At 40.7% G+C, this 13,513-nt stretch overlaps 1 protein-coding gene across 13 annotated transcripts in view; it reads left to right on the forward strand.

Moving 5' to 3' along the window:
• The window catches only part of LOC113636525 (deleted in malignant brain tumors 1 protein-like), a 70,686-nt gene extending 62,860 nt beyond the window's left edge, over window positions 1-7,826 (forward strand). For 12 of the 13 annotated variants that reach the window (XM_047800955.1, XM_047800958.1, XM_047800952.1 and 9 more), the window contains 2 exons: window positions 627-935; window positions 6,385-7,826. In XM_047800955.1, coding sequence (XP_047656911.1) covers window positions 627-935; window positions 6,385-6,395 — 320 coding nt within the window. In that variant the 3' untranslated portion in view covers window positions 6,396-7,826. Of the gene's footprint in view, window positions 1-448; window positions 523-626; window positions 936-6,384 lie in introns of those variants that run through there. The other variant, XR_007137932.1, reaches the window with a different exon arrangement.
• The last annotated feature ends 5,687 nt before the right edge of the window (window positions 7,827-13,513 follow it).

The following is a 13,513-nucleotide window of genomic DNA, read 5'->3' on the forward strand; positions in this document are numbered from 1 at the left end:
ATATTTGTGGTTAATTGTGATGGCTAGACAACTGGATCAGAGCATCTCCAGTACAGCAGGTCTTGTGGGGTTTTCACTGTATGCAGTGTTTAGTGATATTCATGTGGAGTGAAGGCTACTCTAGTCTAGACATGTCTCACTGTGCATCTACAGCTTTTTAAAAAAATATTTTTTATTGAGTCAATTTAAACATCCATTTCTCATTACATCTTTTGTGTCCTGCACTTATCAGGCTTAAATATTTTTCCTTGAATGCAGTAATTTTCTGGAAAAATGTGTAAAACTTGCATGAAAAAGCCACATTACATTTTTTTACTGTAGATACCTAACACATTTTTGATTGTTCATCTGGGACTGTGTATTGAATTTTGTTAGGATATTTCAATTAATTATTTATTAGACTGAACATCTTAGTTTGTTTCTAATGTTATTTCTTTTTATGTCTCAGGCTAACTGCTACAAATAAAAATAATTTATCAATAAAACCCTTCTGTCATTTCATATATTAACTCAGTCTGAGAGGTAAGGCTGTGTATATGTACATAGCTTTTCTTTCTTCTCTTCCTCTCTTTGGAGTGGCAATAATATCCCATAGAAATAAATTTGTTAACCTATGTTTGTTTTAGATGGAATACGACTGACTGGTGGCAGCAACTTCTGCTCTGGTAGAGTGGAGATCCTGCATAATGACCAATGGGGAACAGTGTGTGATGATGACTGGGACCTGAATGATGCAGACGTGGTGTGTAGACAGATTGGATGTGGTAAAGCTGTCACTGCTCATCAGAGTTCCCACTTTGGTCAGGGAAGTGGTGTAATATGGCTGAATAAGGTTCACTGTTCTGGAAATGAAAACACCATCACACAGTGCTCTCACAGCAGATTTGGAGTAAACAACTGTAACCATAATGAAGATGCTGGTGTTACTTGCACAGGTAATTAGTTTTATTGTATGACTTTGTCATCAGTGTTATGTTTATATTGTATATACTGTCATTTAGCCATTCAGATTTAAGAGCTAGATTTGAGAGGCATCACAACTTTTACCATAGTGAATATACTGGTGTTACTTGTTCAGGTAATTAGCTTTGTATCAAACGTTAATAACTATTTATTATATTAACAGCTGTGGCCAAGATGGCATTGCTGATGGCAGCCTTGGCACGACTCTCTTATACCTTCTTTTTTTGTTTAATGTCTGTGTGTTTGGTTTCCCTACCATAATAACATACACTAGAGAAAAACTGCTTAATATCAGGCAGTTCACACCAGACACTTTTTCACCAGTTTTTACAAACCCGGAACTCTAAATTGAAGGAGCATCTGCGCTCTATGGTACATGGAGGAGACTCCGGCGGGGGAAGCGTGCCAGTGCACTAGTGAAGCTGCAACAGAGGGGATTTAGGACTGCGCTCCCATTGATTCACCCGGCAAACCTCTGCTCACTGCCGAACAAAATGGAGGAAATGTTTATTTTCAATGTAACAAACAAAGACTTTGCATGTTTCTGCTGCTCTCTTTTTTACTGGGCTCGGTCACTCAATGACAGTGGATTACTTATCTCAGACTTTCACTTACAACCTAGCGGATTGTGTAATGGAGCTATTGGGTAAAATGAAAGGTGGTGGAATCTGCTTCTACATTAGCGTTGGTGTACAGATATCACAGGGCTGAATAAATACTGCAGCCCATTCATTTTGATCAGAGTTCACATCCCACCGCAGGCCAACATGAGTGACGCACTGCAAAACCTGGCAAACCAAATATCCGGCTTGAAGCAAAAAAAAATCTGGATTCTCTTTTTATTATCCTTGGAGACTTTAACAGAGCAAAATGAACACTTGAACTTCCAAAATCCAGACAGCATATTATTTGTCCCACAAGAGAGAAAAATACACTGGATCATTGTTACACAATTCTTAAGAACGCATATCGCCCTGTACCCAGGGCAGCTTTGGGAAACTCTGATCACTGCTTTGTCCATCTTATTCCAAGATTCAGTGAAGAGATGGACCAGTGAGGCAAACGAGGATCTACAAGACTGTTTTGACTGCACTGATTGGAGTATCTTCGAGGCTGGAACTGACAGCCTGAATGAACTGACTGACCCTGAGACATCTTATATCAGTTTTTATGAAGCAAACAAAGACCTGGCTGATGACCCAAATACCTACTACTGCAGGTTTGAGAACAATATCTTCACACCTCCCATCCAACCTAGCCCACTGACTGCTCCATCACTCCTCTGGAAACCCCTTTAACTACTCCTCCCAGCACTCAAGATGTGCTCAGTATTTGTGAAGAGGATTTAAATCAGCTCTTTCAGAGACAGAAGACAAGGGAAGCTCCCTGTCCATGGTGTCTCCCCCTCCTGTCTCAAAGCATGTGCTGACCAACTGGCTTCAGTTCAGCTTTTAATACAATAATTCTGAAAATTCTCCACTCCAAACTCCTAAAGCTCACTATACCCCCTTCCATCTTCCAGCAGTCATTAAATCTGTCCTGTGCACATCCATCACAATCTGGGTTGGTGCAGCAACAAAACAGGACAGGAACAGACACACAGTTAAAACAGCAGGAAAAAATAATTGGTGCCTCCCTGCCAACTCCCCAGGACTTGTAGCATACAAGAACCAGAAACTGGGCAGGAAAAATCACTTCTAACCCTTCACACCCTGGACACAACCTCATTCAGCTCCTCCCTTCTGGCAGGTGATAAAGAGCCTCGATTACCAAAACTGCCATACACATACACCATAATACCATACATTTTCCCCAGACAATCACGCTGATTAACAACTCACCATAATTATATTCCCTGCTTCATATCTATAAGTGCTGCATTCTCATAACTGTCAGTCATCACATCATCCGTATATGGTACACACACTACTGCTGCTATATATTGTACAAAAAGCATAATATTGTACAATACTGTTATTTTTCACTACCATGCACTTCTCATAATTTATGTAAAATACTGAAGTCATATATTCTGTTTTATTATTATTTTATTATTTTATATTTAATACTCATATTGTCTATATTGTATCTCATCATCTGTGTTGTCTTGCATAGTCGGTATTGTCTTGTATAGTCTGTATTGTCTTGTCTTGTATAATATAGTGTTATTTATGTTTGTACTTTTGAGAGTTACAAATAGCTGGAACCAAATTCCTTGTGTCAACACACTTGGCCAAAAACTTGATTCTGATTAAGACTTTGCTATTGTATTTATATTGTATGTACTGTCATTTTGCCATTCCAACTGGAGAGATAAAATATATTATATTATAGTATATTATATTATATTATATTATATTATATTATATTATATTATATTATATTATATTATATTATATTATACAGAAAAATACACCTGTTTTATTGTTTGCCATCGAGTAAAGCTAGGGGTGCATGCTGCATTACTATAGCATTAGAACAAATACATTACTATAAATCTTATTGAATATTAATAAATGATTTGTAGAAATTCAGCAGTGCTGTGGGCTTGTGGGTTGTTATACACTAATCTGCCAAAACACTGCAGTTACCTAGCACATATTTGATTGTAGTTAGGATATTTTAAATACAACTACATTTGTTTCTAATATTATTTCTTTTTATGTATGTATGTATTTATATATAGTGGGGTTTAGTAAATTTAACATCACCAGAACTCAGTCAGCTGTTAAAAATTCAGCTGTCTTCCTTTTTCCTGAAGCAGATTTTGATCATAAGGGAAACTATAGCTGTACTAATAATGTTAAATGGTAATCACGGTCACATAAACCCTTTGTTCGTGGCAGTCCATGATGTCCTGCTGCCGCTCCCATATTTATAATTAAATCAAATTTATATGTTTAGAGTCCTAAACATATTATCTTATGATAATTAAACCTTTTTAGGAATGAGCTCTTTTAGATGTGTATCGTGCAGTGGAATTTTGTGCAGTTATCTGTAATTTCTTACAATGTAGAGTATGGTGCAGTCTGGGTGGTTATGGGCCAGGAAGCCAGAGGTCACCCATCTGTGTCTGAAACAGGCAGCTTTTGTAGAAGGATCTGAAAGGGAATCTCGAGGCTGTGGGCCATCCCCTCATTGATGAAATTGCCCACAGCCCCTGAGTGTGGTGCAACTGAACGTGAACCTCTTGTTGTTTTAGGCCTGCAGCACACAACTGCTTTGGGTCAGGAGGTGTTTCTTGTGGTTTGGAAGACCCAGGGGTGCTGAGACCTTCTTGCGTGCAAGCCTGCTTGCGTTGAATTGGCCTATTAGCCTGCTGCTCTTTTCACTGCTCTTGGAGGCAATTATACAGGTGGATAGCAAGGATTTACAGAGCCTCCAGATCTTCAGGAGAGTCCCAAGCAGCCAGCTCATCCTTCATCTCCTCGGAGAGGCCCTGTACAAAAGTGGCCTTGAAAATTTGTTCATTCCAGCATGAGCTAGCTGCTACGGTTCAGAAGTCAATAGTGTAATTTGCTAACAAGCGGACACCTTGGCGGATCCAGGGAAGAGATGATATCAGGGGAGAGACTCACGACTGTGCCGCAATGCACAGATCGAATCATATTATTAAGTTTGCCGATGACACGACCACGAGTCAGCATACAGGGAGGAGGTGCAACAACTAACTGCCTGGTGTAGAGCCAACAACCTTTCTCTGAATGTGGACAAAACTAAAGAGATGATTGTGGACTTCAGGAGAGCACAGAGCGAACACTCTCCGCTGAACATCGACAGATCATCTGTAGACATCGTCAAGAGCACCAAATTTCTTGGTGTTCATCTTGCGGAGAACCTCACCTGGTCACTCAACACCAGCACCATCACCAAGAAAGCCCAGCAGCATCTCTACTTCCTCCGAATGCTGAGAAAGGCACATCTCCCTCCCCCAACCCTGACCATGTTCTACAGAGGGACCATTGAGAGCATCCTGAGCAGCTGCATCACTGTCTGGTTTGGGAACTGTACGATCTCGGATCGCAAAACCCTGCAGCGGATAGTGAGGAGCGCAGAGAAGATCATTGGGGTCTCTCTTCCGTCTATCATGGACACTAACACCAAACGCTGCATCCGCAAAACCAACAGCATTGTCGATGACCCCACACACCCCTCACACACACTCTTCACCCTCCTGCCGTCTGAAAAAAGTTACCGAAGCATTCAGGCCCTCGTGACCAGACTGCGTAACAGTTTCTTCCCACAAGCCATCAGACTTCTTAATAACTGAACTGTACTATACTGAGCACAACATACACACACCATCTTTATGGACTGCATAGACCCTCACAAAACACACACACTGTTGTGTTGTGTTGCACACTTTTCTGCTGTTTTTGCAAATACTGTCCAACATTTCAGCTGTTTTTGCACATATTGTACAATATCTCAGCCATTACGCAAATACTATACAATATTTCAGTCATTTGTTGTTTTTTGCACAAGTATATAATATATATTATCCCAAAGACCTGCTGCTAAGAAACTGTGTTCATTCTAATGTTACTGCATGAAATATTGTTTGAACATTCAGTATTCACATACAGTATTTACGCCGGTCGGTCAGTGCTGTTTCTGTTACTGTTTATTGTCTTTTGTGTATTGTATTTTTTGTACTTTTTGTATTGTCTTGTAACTTTATGTCTGCACTGTTTTTTGTCCTGCACTGTCTTTTGTCCTGCACTGTCTTGTTTGTCTTGTCCTGCACTGTTTGCACCAGGTTGCACAGTTGCACTTTATGTGGCTAAGACTCCTTACATGTCCTTAGCCCTGTCTTTGTTTTATGTAGCACCTTGATCCTGGAGAATTGTTGTCTCATTTCACTGTGTACTGCAACAGCTATATATGGTTGAAATGACAATAAAAGCTTCTTGACTTGACCTGACTTGATCAGACCCCTCCCAACAGAGGGGTGATCAAATGTGCTTTGTAGTGTGGCAATTAATGAATAAACCATGGGGTCTTATTTCAGATGATGCCACACTGCCAAATCCCCTGCCAGAACTTTGCCCGTTAGTAGGTCAATCATATAAGCTATCTTATCCCTCACTGTAGGAAACTGGGAGGACTCCATTTTAAATAGAAGGAGAATAAATAGAATGTTGCAGAATGACTAGGTTAGGGTTAGGGTTGCCAAGTATAGTTTCATTATATTTCATTTATATTTCATTATTTAATTCAAAAAATATTAATTATTGCCAGATTTCTGATGCATAAGAATATCAAGAATATTAAGAAAAATGCATTTAGGTTGTAATCAGCATTGTTGCATAGTTTTGTTTAATAGCACAATACAAATGGTTTTATTTATAATTTTGTATTATTCTTGTGGAAATTGAATTTTGATCTAAAATCTGTTAATTTGTGTGTATTTTGTCACAGTTACTTTGTAGGTGCTAAAAAGGACATATGAGTGTCACCAAGAAGAGGCAGAAACCATTTTCTACCAGAAGGATGATTCTGAGGACTTGGATAATGACTACATTAATGCAGAGCGTGAACAATGAAGGGATGCAGATGATGACTATATTAATGTTGATGCTGAGGAACAAAGAAATGACTATGAGGATGCAGAAATTTAAGCAAAGCAAAATTGTGTAGAGTAATATGGAAACCTAAATGATTATCCAAAACCCCATTTTTTCTGTAAGTGATACAGGTACAGACACAAGTGCAGCAAACAAAACAATCACATAATCCAAGGGCAAAGTCAAGATTCAGGCAAGGGTCAGGCAATAAACAAATAATTTTGAGCATAAACTAATCCAGAGTGGCAAATTAAAATGTGCTAAATTGGTAGACTTATAGTCAGACTTGGTTAGACTCTGTATTATATGCAAAAGGTTTTAGTTAAGAGGTGTGTAAGGGATTTGCACTTATTCAAACAAGTTATTGTACGTTTACTCTTATTCTTTTTTCCCTAAAACATTTCTTTTCTCACTTGAGTTTTGTTAGTTATTATATCACATAAAAGGAGGATGTGGTGTGTTATCTTTTTTTTAACATCACTAAGACCTGTAACAGAAGTGTTATTTTAATAGGAATACTTTTTATATCTACTATATCAGTGCTATGGTCAGTGGCTCCATCATTGGGAGAGGTGGGAAAGAGAGAAGCAGGAAAAAGAGAATGATGTAATGTGTCTGAGAGAGATGTCAGAGAGTTGTACAAAGAGATGTACAAAGCAGGTTAGAAGCAATAACCTTAGAGTTATTCTCCTGAAAACAATGGGCGGATAGACGGATCTTGTATGTAGCCTTTTTTCCCAATTCCACTACTGATTATCATCACTCCAGATGGGCGGATCACCTTGTCCGCATAACTAGGGATGTAAACTGTTTTAAGGTGTGCGATATTTCCACATAACATTCATGGAATTACATTGTGATTAAAAAGCATTTTTGTCTGAAGGGATTATTCTCACAAGCCTCAATGATATGGAGTGCACTAGTGTTTATTCTGTTTCATTTTTCTTTTTTAGATGTTTAATTTATTGTACAGCCTGAACTAAATCGGTTGAACTCATTGTTTCAAATGTGATTGATTCTTTTTCTGAGCAATTATTAATATTAGTTCATTTGGTTTATGGGTTCTTTCTAGAGAACTTAAAGTAATTAAAGCTTAGAGTTTAAAGCTAAATTTAACATTTAATTCACATTAAATTTTGATAAGGTGTGACATTTAGACTTAAGTAGAAGTTAGTGAACCTTCATCACAACTGTAACATTTCATCCATTTTTACTTAATGTGAGTTTATAAATAAGTTGTATTTTATTTTGCTCACTTATTTTGTTAATAAATTCAATTTGTGTTTATCTTTAAAAGTCATTCTGATGTTTGAATTTGATTATTAGATTTTGATATTTTGTTAGTGTAGAGACAAATAGGACTAGTAGGAAAGTTTAACCGTGCTGTTTTCCGCTGGGGTACTGGTATTAGAGTAAAATCCAGCATTTCTTTGCATTAAACTGGATGGAAAAACTCACTTTAATAAATGTAGCCTAGACAAGTGCTTCTGATACAGTAGCTGTGATATTTACTGTGCATTTTAACCCACCACAGAAACATTATGTAGCGTCTGTAGCACCCTAAATTTCAACATCTACTCCTCAATTAACCGATGAGCAACCCAGTTTTACACACACACCTGGCTCCAGAATGTCTGAATGTCCAGAATGTCGCTACATAAAATGGTGGAGAATGCGGACATGTTGTTCAAACTTTGCTTTGTGAGCTAACTCAGCGTCAATTTACTGGTGTCGATTTACTGTGCGTTTGTGGTGAGATAGGTCACAACGTAGACTCAGCTAGATTGATCACTATTTGAGTTTATTTTATTTGTTTATTCCTTTTTTAATTTTTATTTATGAGTCACGATTAATCGAAAAAAAAAAGAAAAGAAAAGAGAAGAATTAAACTGCAGTCATAATATTAAGAATCCCTCGTAAAGACGAAGAAATCTCTTTACTGCACATTTTAATATTATCAAGATCAGCTGTGGGGACGAAGAAATCTCCCCATTGTTTGATTAAAGATTGATTTGAGCGTGTTCCTCTTATCATCTTTTAAGGCCTTGTATTTGTATCGTTGTTGAAGTCATTGCGTGTTCCAAATTCGTTCAACCAGACGATAGCACTCCTTTAGGTTTAACCATCAGAGTAGCTAACTGATGCGTGCCTAATGCAGATCCAATTATAAAGATACTGCTGACCAGTTGTTGATTGATATGTAAAAGGAGTCCCAAACCTTGAGCAAGTAACTAATAAGGACAGCGAAGAAACCCTGTTCTTTTGTTTATCTATTTATTTGGGGGGCAGCGAAGAAAACCTGACCCACCCACTGTGTGCCGTTGAGTAGCAAAAACTGTTGAATTTGTGGAAAGGAGAAACCTTTCCTCAGTTGTTAAACTGTGATTTGAGTAGTGTAACTCTTATCAGCTAAACTCTTAAGACCTAATCTTACATATCAACAGTGAAGGAACCCTGTTGACTATATATACTTCTATTTTACCTTTATTATTAAGTTTCGTCCTCTCAGTTTTACAATTTTATAGAGGTAGAGAATAAAGCCTGCTTCCTTAATTTGAACCGGTCGAAATAAGGTCGCATGACACGTAGGGTCGAGACTAATCTTACCCCAAACGTATCAATCACACCCACTAGTGAAATGATTTAGGGCACCGCACTTCCAGATAAACACCAAGGGATAGGTTGTTAAGTAACTAGTACCTTTACAAGCGCCCCCACTTCTAACCCCTATATTCAGTGTGTGTGAACTAACTCTCTCTCTCTCTCTCTCTGCCACCTGGTTTTTGTGGTTTTCATTTTTATTTTGGTATCTTCGTTTATTATTGTTTGTTATTCTTAATTTTTTTAATTATTTCCCTTTTTATTATTATCAATGTTGTTTTTGTTTGGTCAAGTTTTGTTTTATTACTATTAGTAGTAATTTTTTTTTTCTACTGAATTTCTATTTTGACGTTTCGTTATCTGCTTTTATTGTTTTTTTTTATTATCACTATTTGCATCTCTCTCTTTTCTCCCTTCCCATTTATTTGCTTCCCACTTCCCCTCACTTATCTTAAATAAAACTTTAAACAGAGTGTGAAGCTAAATTTAAAATTCAGTTTCAGCTATTTAGTTTCAACTTTATAACTCTTCCCTGTCCAGGCCTCGTCCTGCTCTATCACCTTTGTGTTGTGAGGTGATCTGTCTGTGTTCATTCTATTGAGTTGAGGCATAAGGTAAAGACCTAACTTTGAAATCATCACAGAAAAACTTAGCAATTTAAAGTAGCCAAATTTTTAGATTACCCATTAGGCAAATTGAGTGGACAGCACGTTCTCGCCTATTAGCGTAGGCCACCAATATTGTAAGAACTTGCATTGGCCCTTGTCTCAGTCTCTCTTCGCCAGTGAGCCAGCATGTCCAGACCCTCCAGCCATGAGACACCCCGGGATCAGCTAGAGACCTGGTTGAACGCCATGACGGGTACCCTTCTATCCGAAACTGCTGCTGATATGCAACACCTGAGCCGGGAACAGCTTGATGACAACCTGAGTGCAGTGATGTCTCATAACCCAGCACAGGACTATAGCCACAAGGAGCTGGCCAAGATCTTCGGAGCACTGACCTACAACCTCATCGCCCGGGTAAAATGGATGAAAGAAAAAAATTCTCGTCTGCAACAGGAATCGTTGTCATTACAGATCCAAGTTGAGGAGGCTCAGAGGAACCTGGCACAGGCGCACGACCAGCTAGACCCAGTCCAGGCAGAGACTCGGAGTCAACGAGGAAAGGCAGACGAAGAGGACACAGAACTGCAGGAGGAAGAAAAAGGTCTACAACAGGCCCTAACCGATCTCCATGCGGACCCAGCACGCAGAGAACAACAGGAAAAGGACACTCAGGAGGAACTCCGACAAGCCAAGGCCCTTTTGATAAGAGCAGAGACTGAACTTAAGGATAGAGTTGCCAAAGCTAACGCATATGAAAGGCATCTACAAAGTGACCCTGAAAAGGAAATACCAAATGTGGAAGTTCCCTTAACCAGTGGACTCATACCCCCAAAACAAGAATCAACATTCCAAAAGGGGGGTGAGAAATCTCGACTCAAGAACTCCCCAGGGTGGGAGACTTTTCAAGAAACCCCGCTTTCCAGTCACAGTGTGGCCCCTAAGGAATTGGACAAACTGGCTAGAAACATCCCTACTTTCACGCCAGACCCTGCAGGAGGCTATGACATACATGTCTACCTGCAAAACATCGACTTTCATTTACAGACCGTAGCTAACGTCACTACACGAGACCAACTCTACCTCCTCAGGACCACCTCCAGCCGCAAGGTGCGGGGCGTCCTGGATCGGCAACCAGGCAAGATCAAAAAGGATTACCAGAAGCTACGAGACAGCCGAAAAGCCTATGCCAAGCAAAGGGGGGAGGCAAATAATCGACATCACCCCAGTCGACACGGCCCTCCAAGCATTGTCCCGGCTGCCAATCCCGACCACCACGATTCACCTGCCTTTGACCATCATAATCTACCTACCAGCCGACCTTCATAACTGTTGGATGACGAAGTTTCCTTCATCAGAAGTTTCCTTCATCAGAAACTTCGGCACCAAAAAGGGAGGATATGTAGAGTCTGTAGCACCCTAAATTTCAACATCTACTCCTCAATTAACCGATGCGCAACCCAGTTTTACACACACACCTGGCTCCAGAATGTCTGGAACCTACACAAAGTCCAGATAACTCCATGTGGCCCTAAACGACTCATAGGGGCCCTAAACCAGAACACCGGGGACACTCTGAACCGACCGGGTCGTCGAAACCTGCCGAACCGACTGGTTCGACAGAACCTGCTGAACCGACCGGGTCGACGAAACCTGCCGAACCGACCGGGTCGACGGAACCGACCGGGTCGACGGAACCGATTGAACCGACCGGGTCGACGGAACCGACGGAACCGACCGGGTCGACGGAACCGACCGGGTCGACGGAACCTGCCGAACCGACTGGGTCGACGAAACCTGCCGAACCGACCGGGTCGACGGAAGCTGCCGAACCGACCGGGTTGACAGAACCGACCAGGTCGACGGAACCAGCCGAACCGGCCGGGTTGACCGAAATGACTGAGTCGGAGAACGCAATCGACATGGTGACACCCAAACTCCCTGAACTCTCTGCCTTGCCTGAACATATTAATGTTCCTGTTTTATCTGTCCTGTGTTTCGTTTCGCTGGATTTGCCAGCCCTTCTACCTCCTGTCCCGGTTTACAGGCTCAGAGCACCACCCTCGCCGCCAACTCCGTTATGGTCCCTGGCTCGGCCTGCGGCACCACCCTGGTCTCCAGTCCTGCTCTGGTCCCTGGCTCAACCTCCAGCACAACCCTTGTCTTCGTTCCTGCTCTGGTCTCTGGCTCCACCTCCGGCACCACCCTGGTCTCCGGTCCTGCTCTGGTCTCTGGCTCCGCCTCCTGCACCACCCCGGCCCCCTGCTCTGCCGGTGCCGCCCCGGCCCCCTGTTCTGCCGACGCCGCCCTGGTACACAAACCTGTCCCACCCTCCAACCCTGGTCGCGCCTTCGCTCCACCCTCCTGGACTGGTTTCTGTGGACTTGGGAGTGTCTGGAAGCCGCTCGTAGTGGGGGGTCTATAACGAGTCTGTCTGTGTTTTCCCTCATTTCTGTCTGCTGTCATTTCCCTGCTGTTAATTGTTGACCCCGCCCACCTGTTACCATGGACATTAACTGCACTCATTCTCTTCCCCAGGTGTTTTGTCTTAGTCTGTGATTGCCTCCGTCTTGTGATTGGTTCTTGTTCCCTATATCTGCTCTGTTCGTTCATTTCCCTGTTGTGAGTCGTTGTTTGGTGTATTCTGTTGTCTGTTCCCTCTTCTGCTAAGTTCTCTATCCTGTTTTGCCTGCGTACCTGTTGTTTTTCTTATCTGTTTGTTTCTTGTTTTTGTTATTAAATCATAAACTGCAAATGGATCCACATTCGCCTTTGTCTCATTGTGACACTCTTTATTTCTTTAGCTTCTTGTTTCTTCAGCTTTAAAATAGTTCTTCATCATTACCTCATTCACACACTGACTTTAAAGGCTCATGCTGCAGTGAGCGGTTCTAGACAGACCGTGCAGGCAGCAGCAAAATAAATGCAGTTATGATACCATCTAGTGTTGAAAGAAAGTTTGACATTTTTTAACAGCAATTTATATTCATGTACTTGTCCCTTGTGACACATATTTTTGGATTGTGTAGGAAACCCTTCCACAATCCCACTAAGAAATGTGTCCTAGATTGCACGGGTTAGTGTTGAAAACACAAGACTATCAGAGTTGGTCTTACTTTGAACACAGGTGTCTTTCGAAGTCCCTCTGTCTTCTAACAAAGGATCCTCTTCAAGTTCTTCTACCTAATCGATTGTTTAAATATTTAAATGAAGGAGGCAGACTTTGTCTTTTCAGGATCCTCACAGTGGGAGGCCTTGTTTTTATTAAAAGTGTAATATAGATAAATGTGTGTAATATATGTAAAGTAAAAAGAAATTTAGAAATAAAATCACCTTCAAATAATCAAACATTATTAGAATAAGTAAAAGTACTTAAGATGCAAAGATTATAACAAACCAAGAAACACTCTCCAAGTGTAAGCTTGCGTTTGTTCTATGATGCACACAGAGTAAAACATGCACTGAGCTTGTTTACACTAGAATGCACACACAATGTAATTCAAGACAATCTTTTATACATTTCCAAGCATTTCACCAATATGATATTCTTACTTCACCTTGGATCCAAAACATTGTGAAAAACATTAACTGGTTTCTCAATATCCTTGTTCGCTTTTTTTGATGATGATGATGATGATGATGATGATGATGTGACCAGAGTAACAACCCAACATCTGGCAAGCAGGGAAGTTAAGAGCCACTGCCTCAACACTTACACTGGAACGAAGCAATATCCTTATTATCTTGAGTGGAAACAAGTCCCCATGGGGTCTGAGA

This window comes from Tachysurus fulvidraco, chromosome 15 (assembly GCF_022655615.1).
Source record: "Tachysurus fulvidraco isolate hzauxx_2018 chromosome 15, HZAU_PFXX_2.0, whole genome shotgun sequence".
In the NCBI taxonomy this organism is placed as follows: Eukaryota; Metazoa; Chordata; class Actinopteri; order Siluriformes; family Bagridae; genus Tachysurus; species Tachysurus fulvidraco.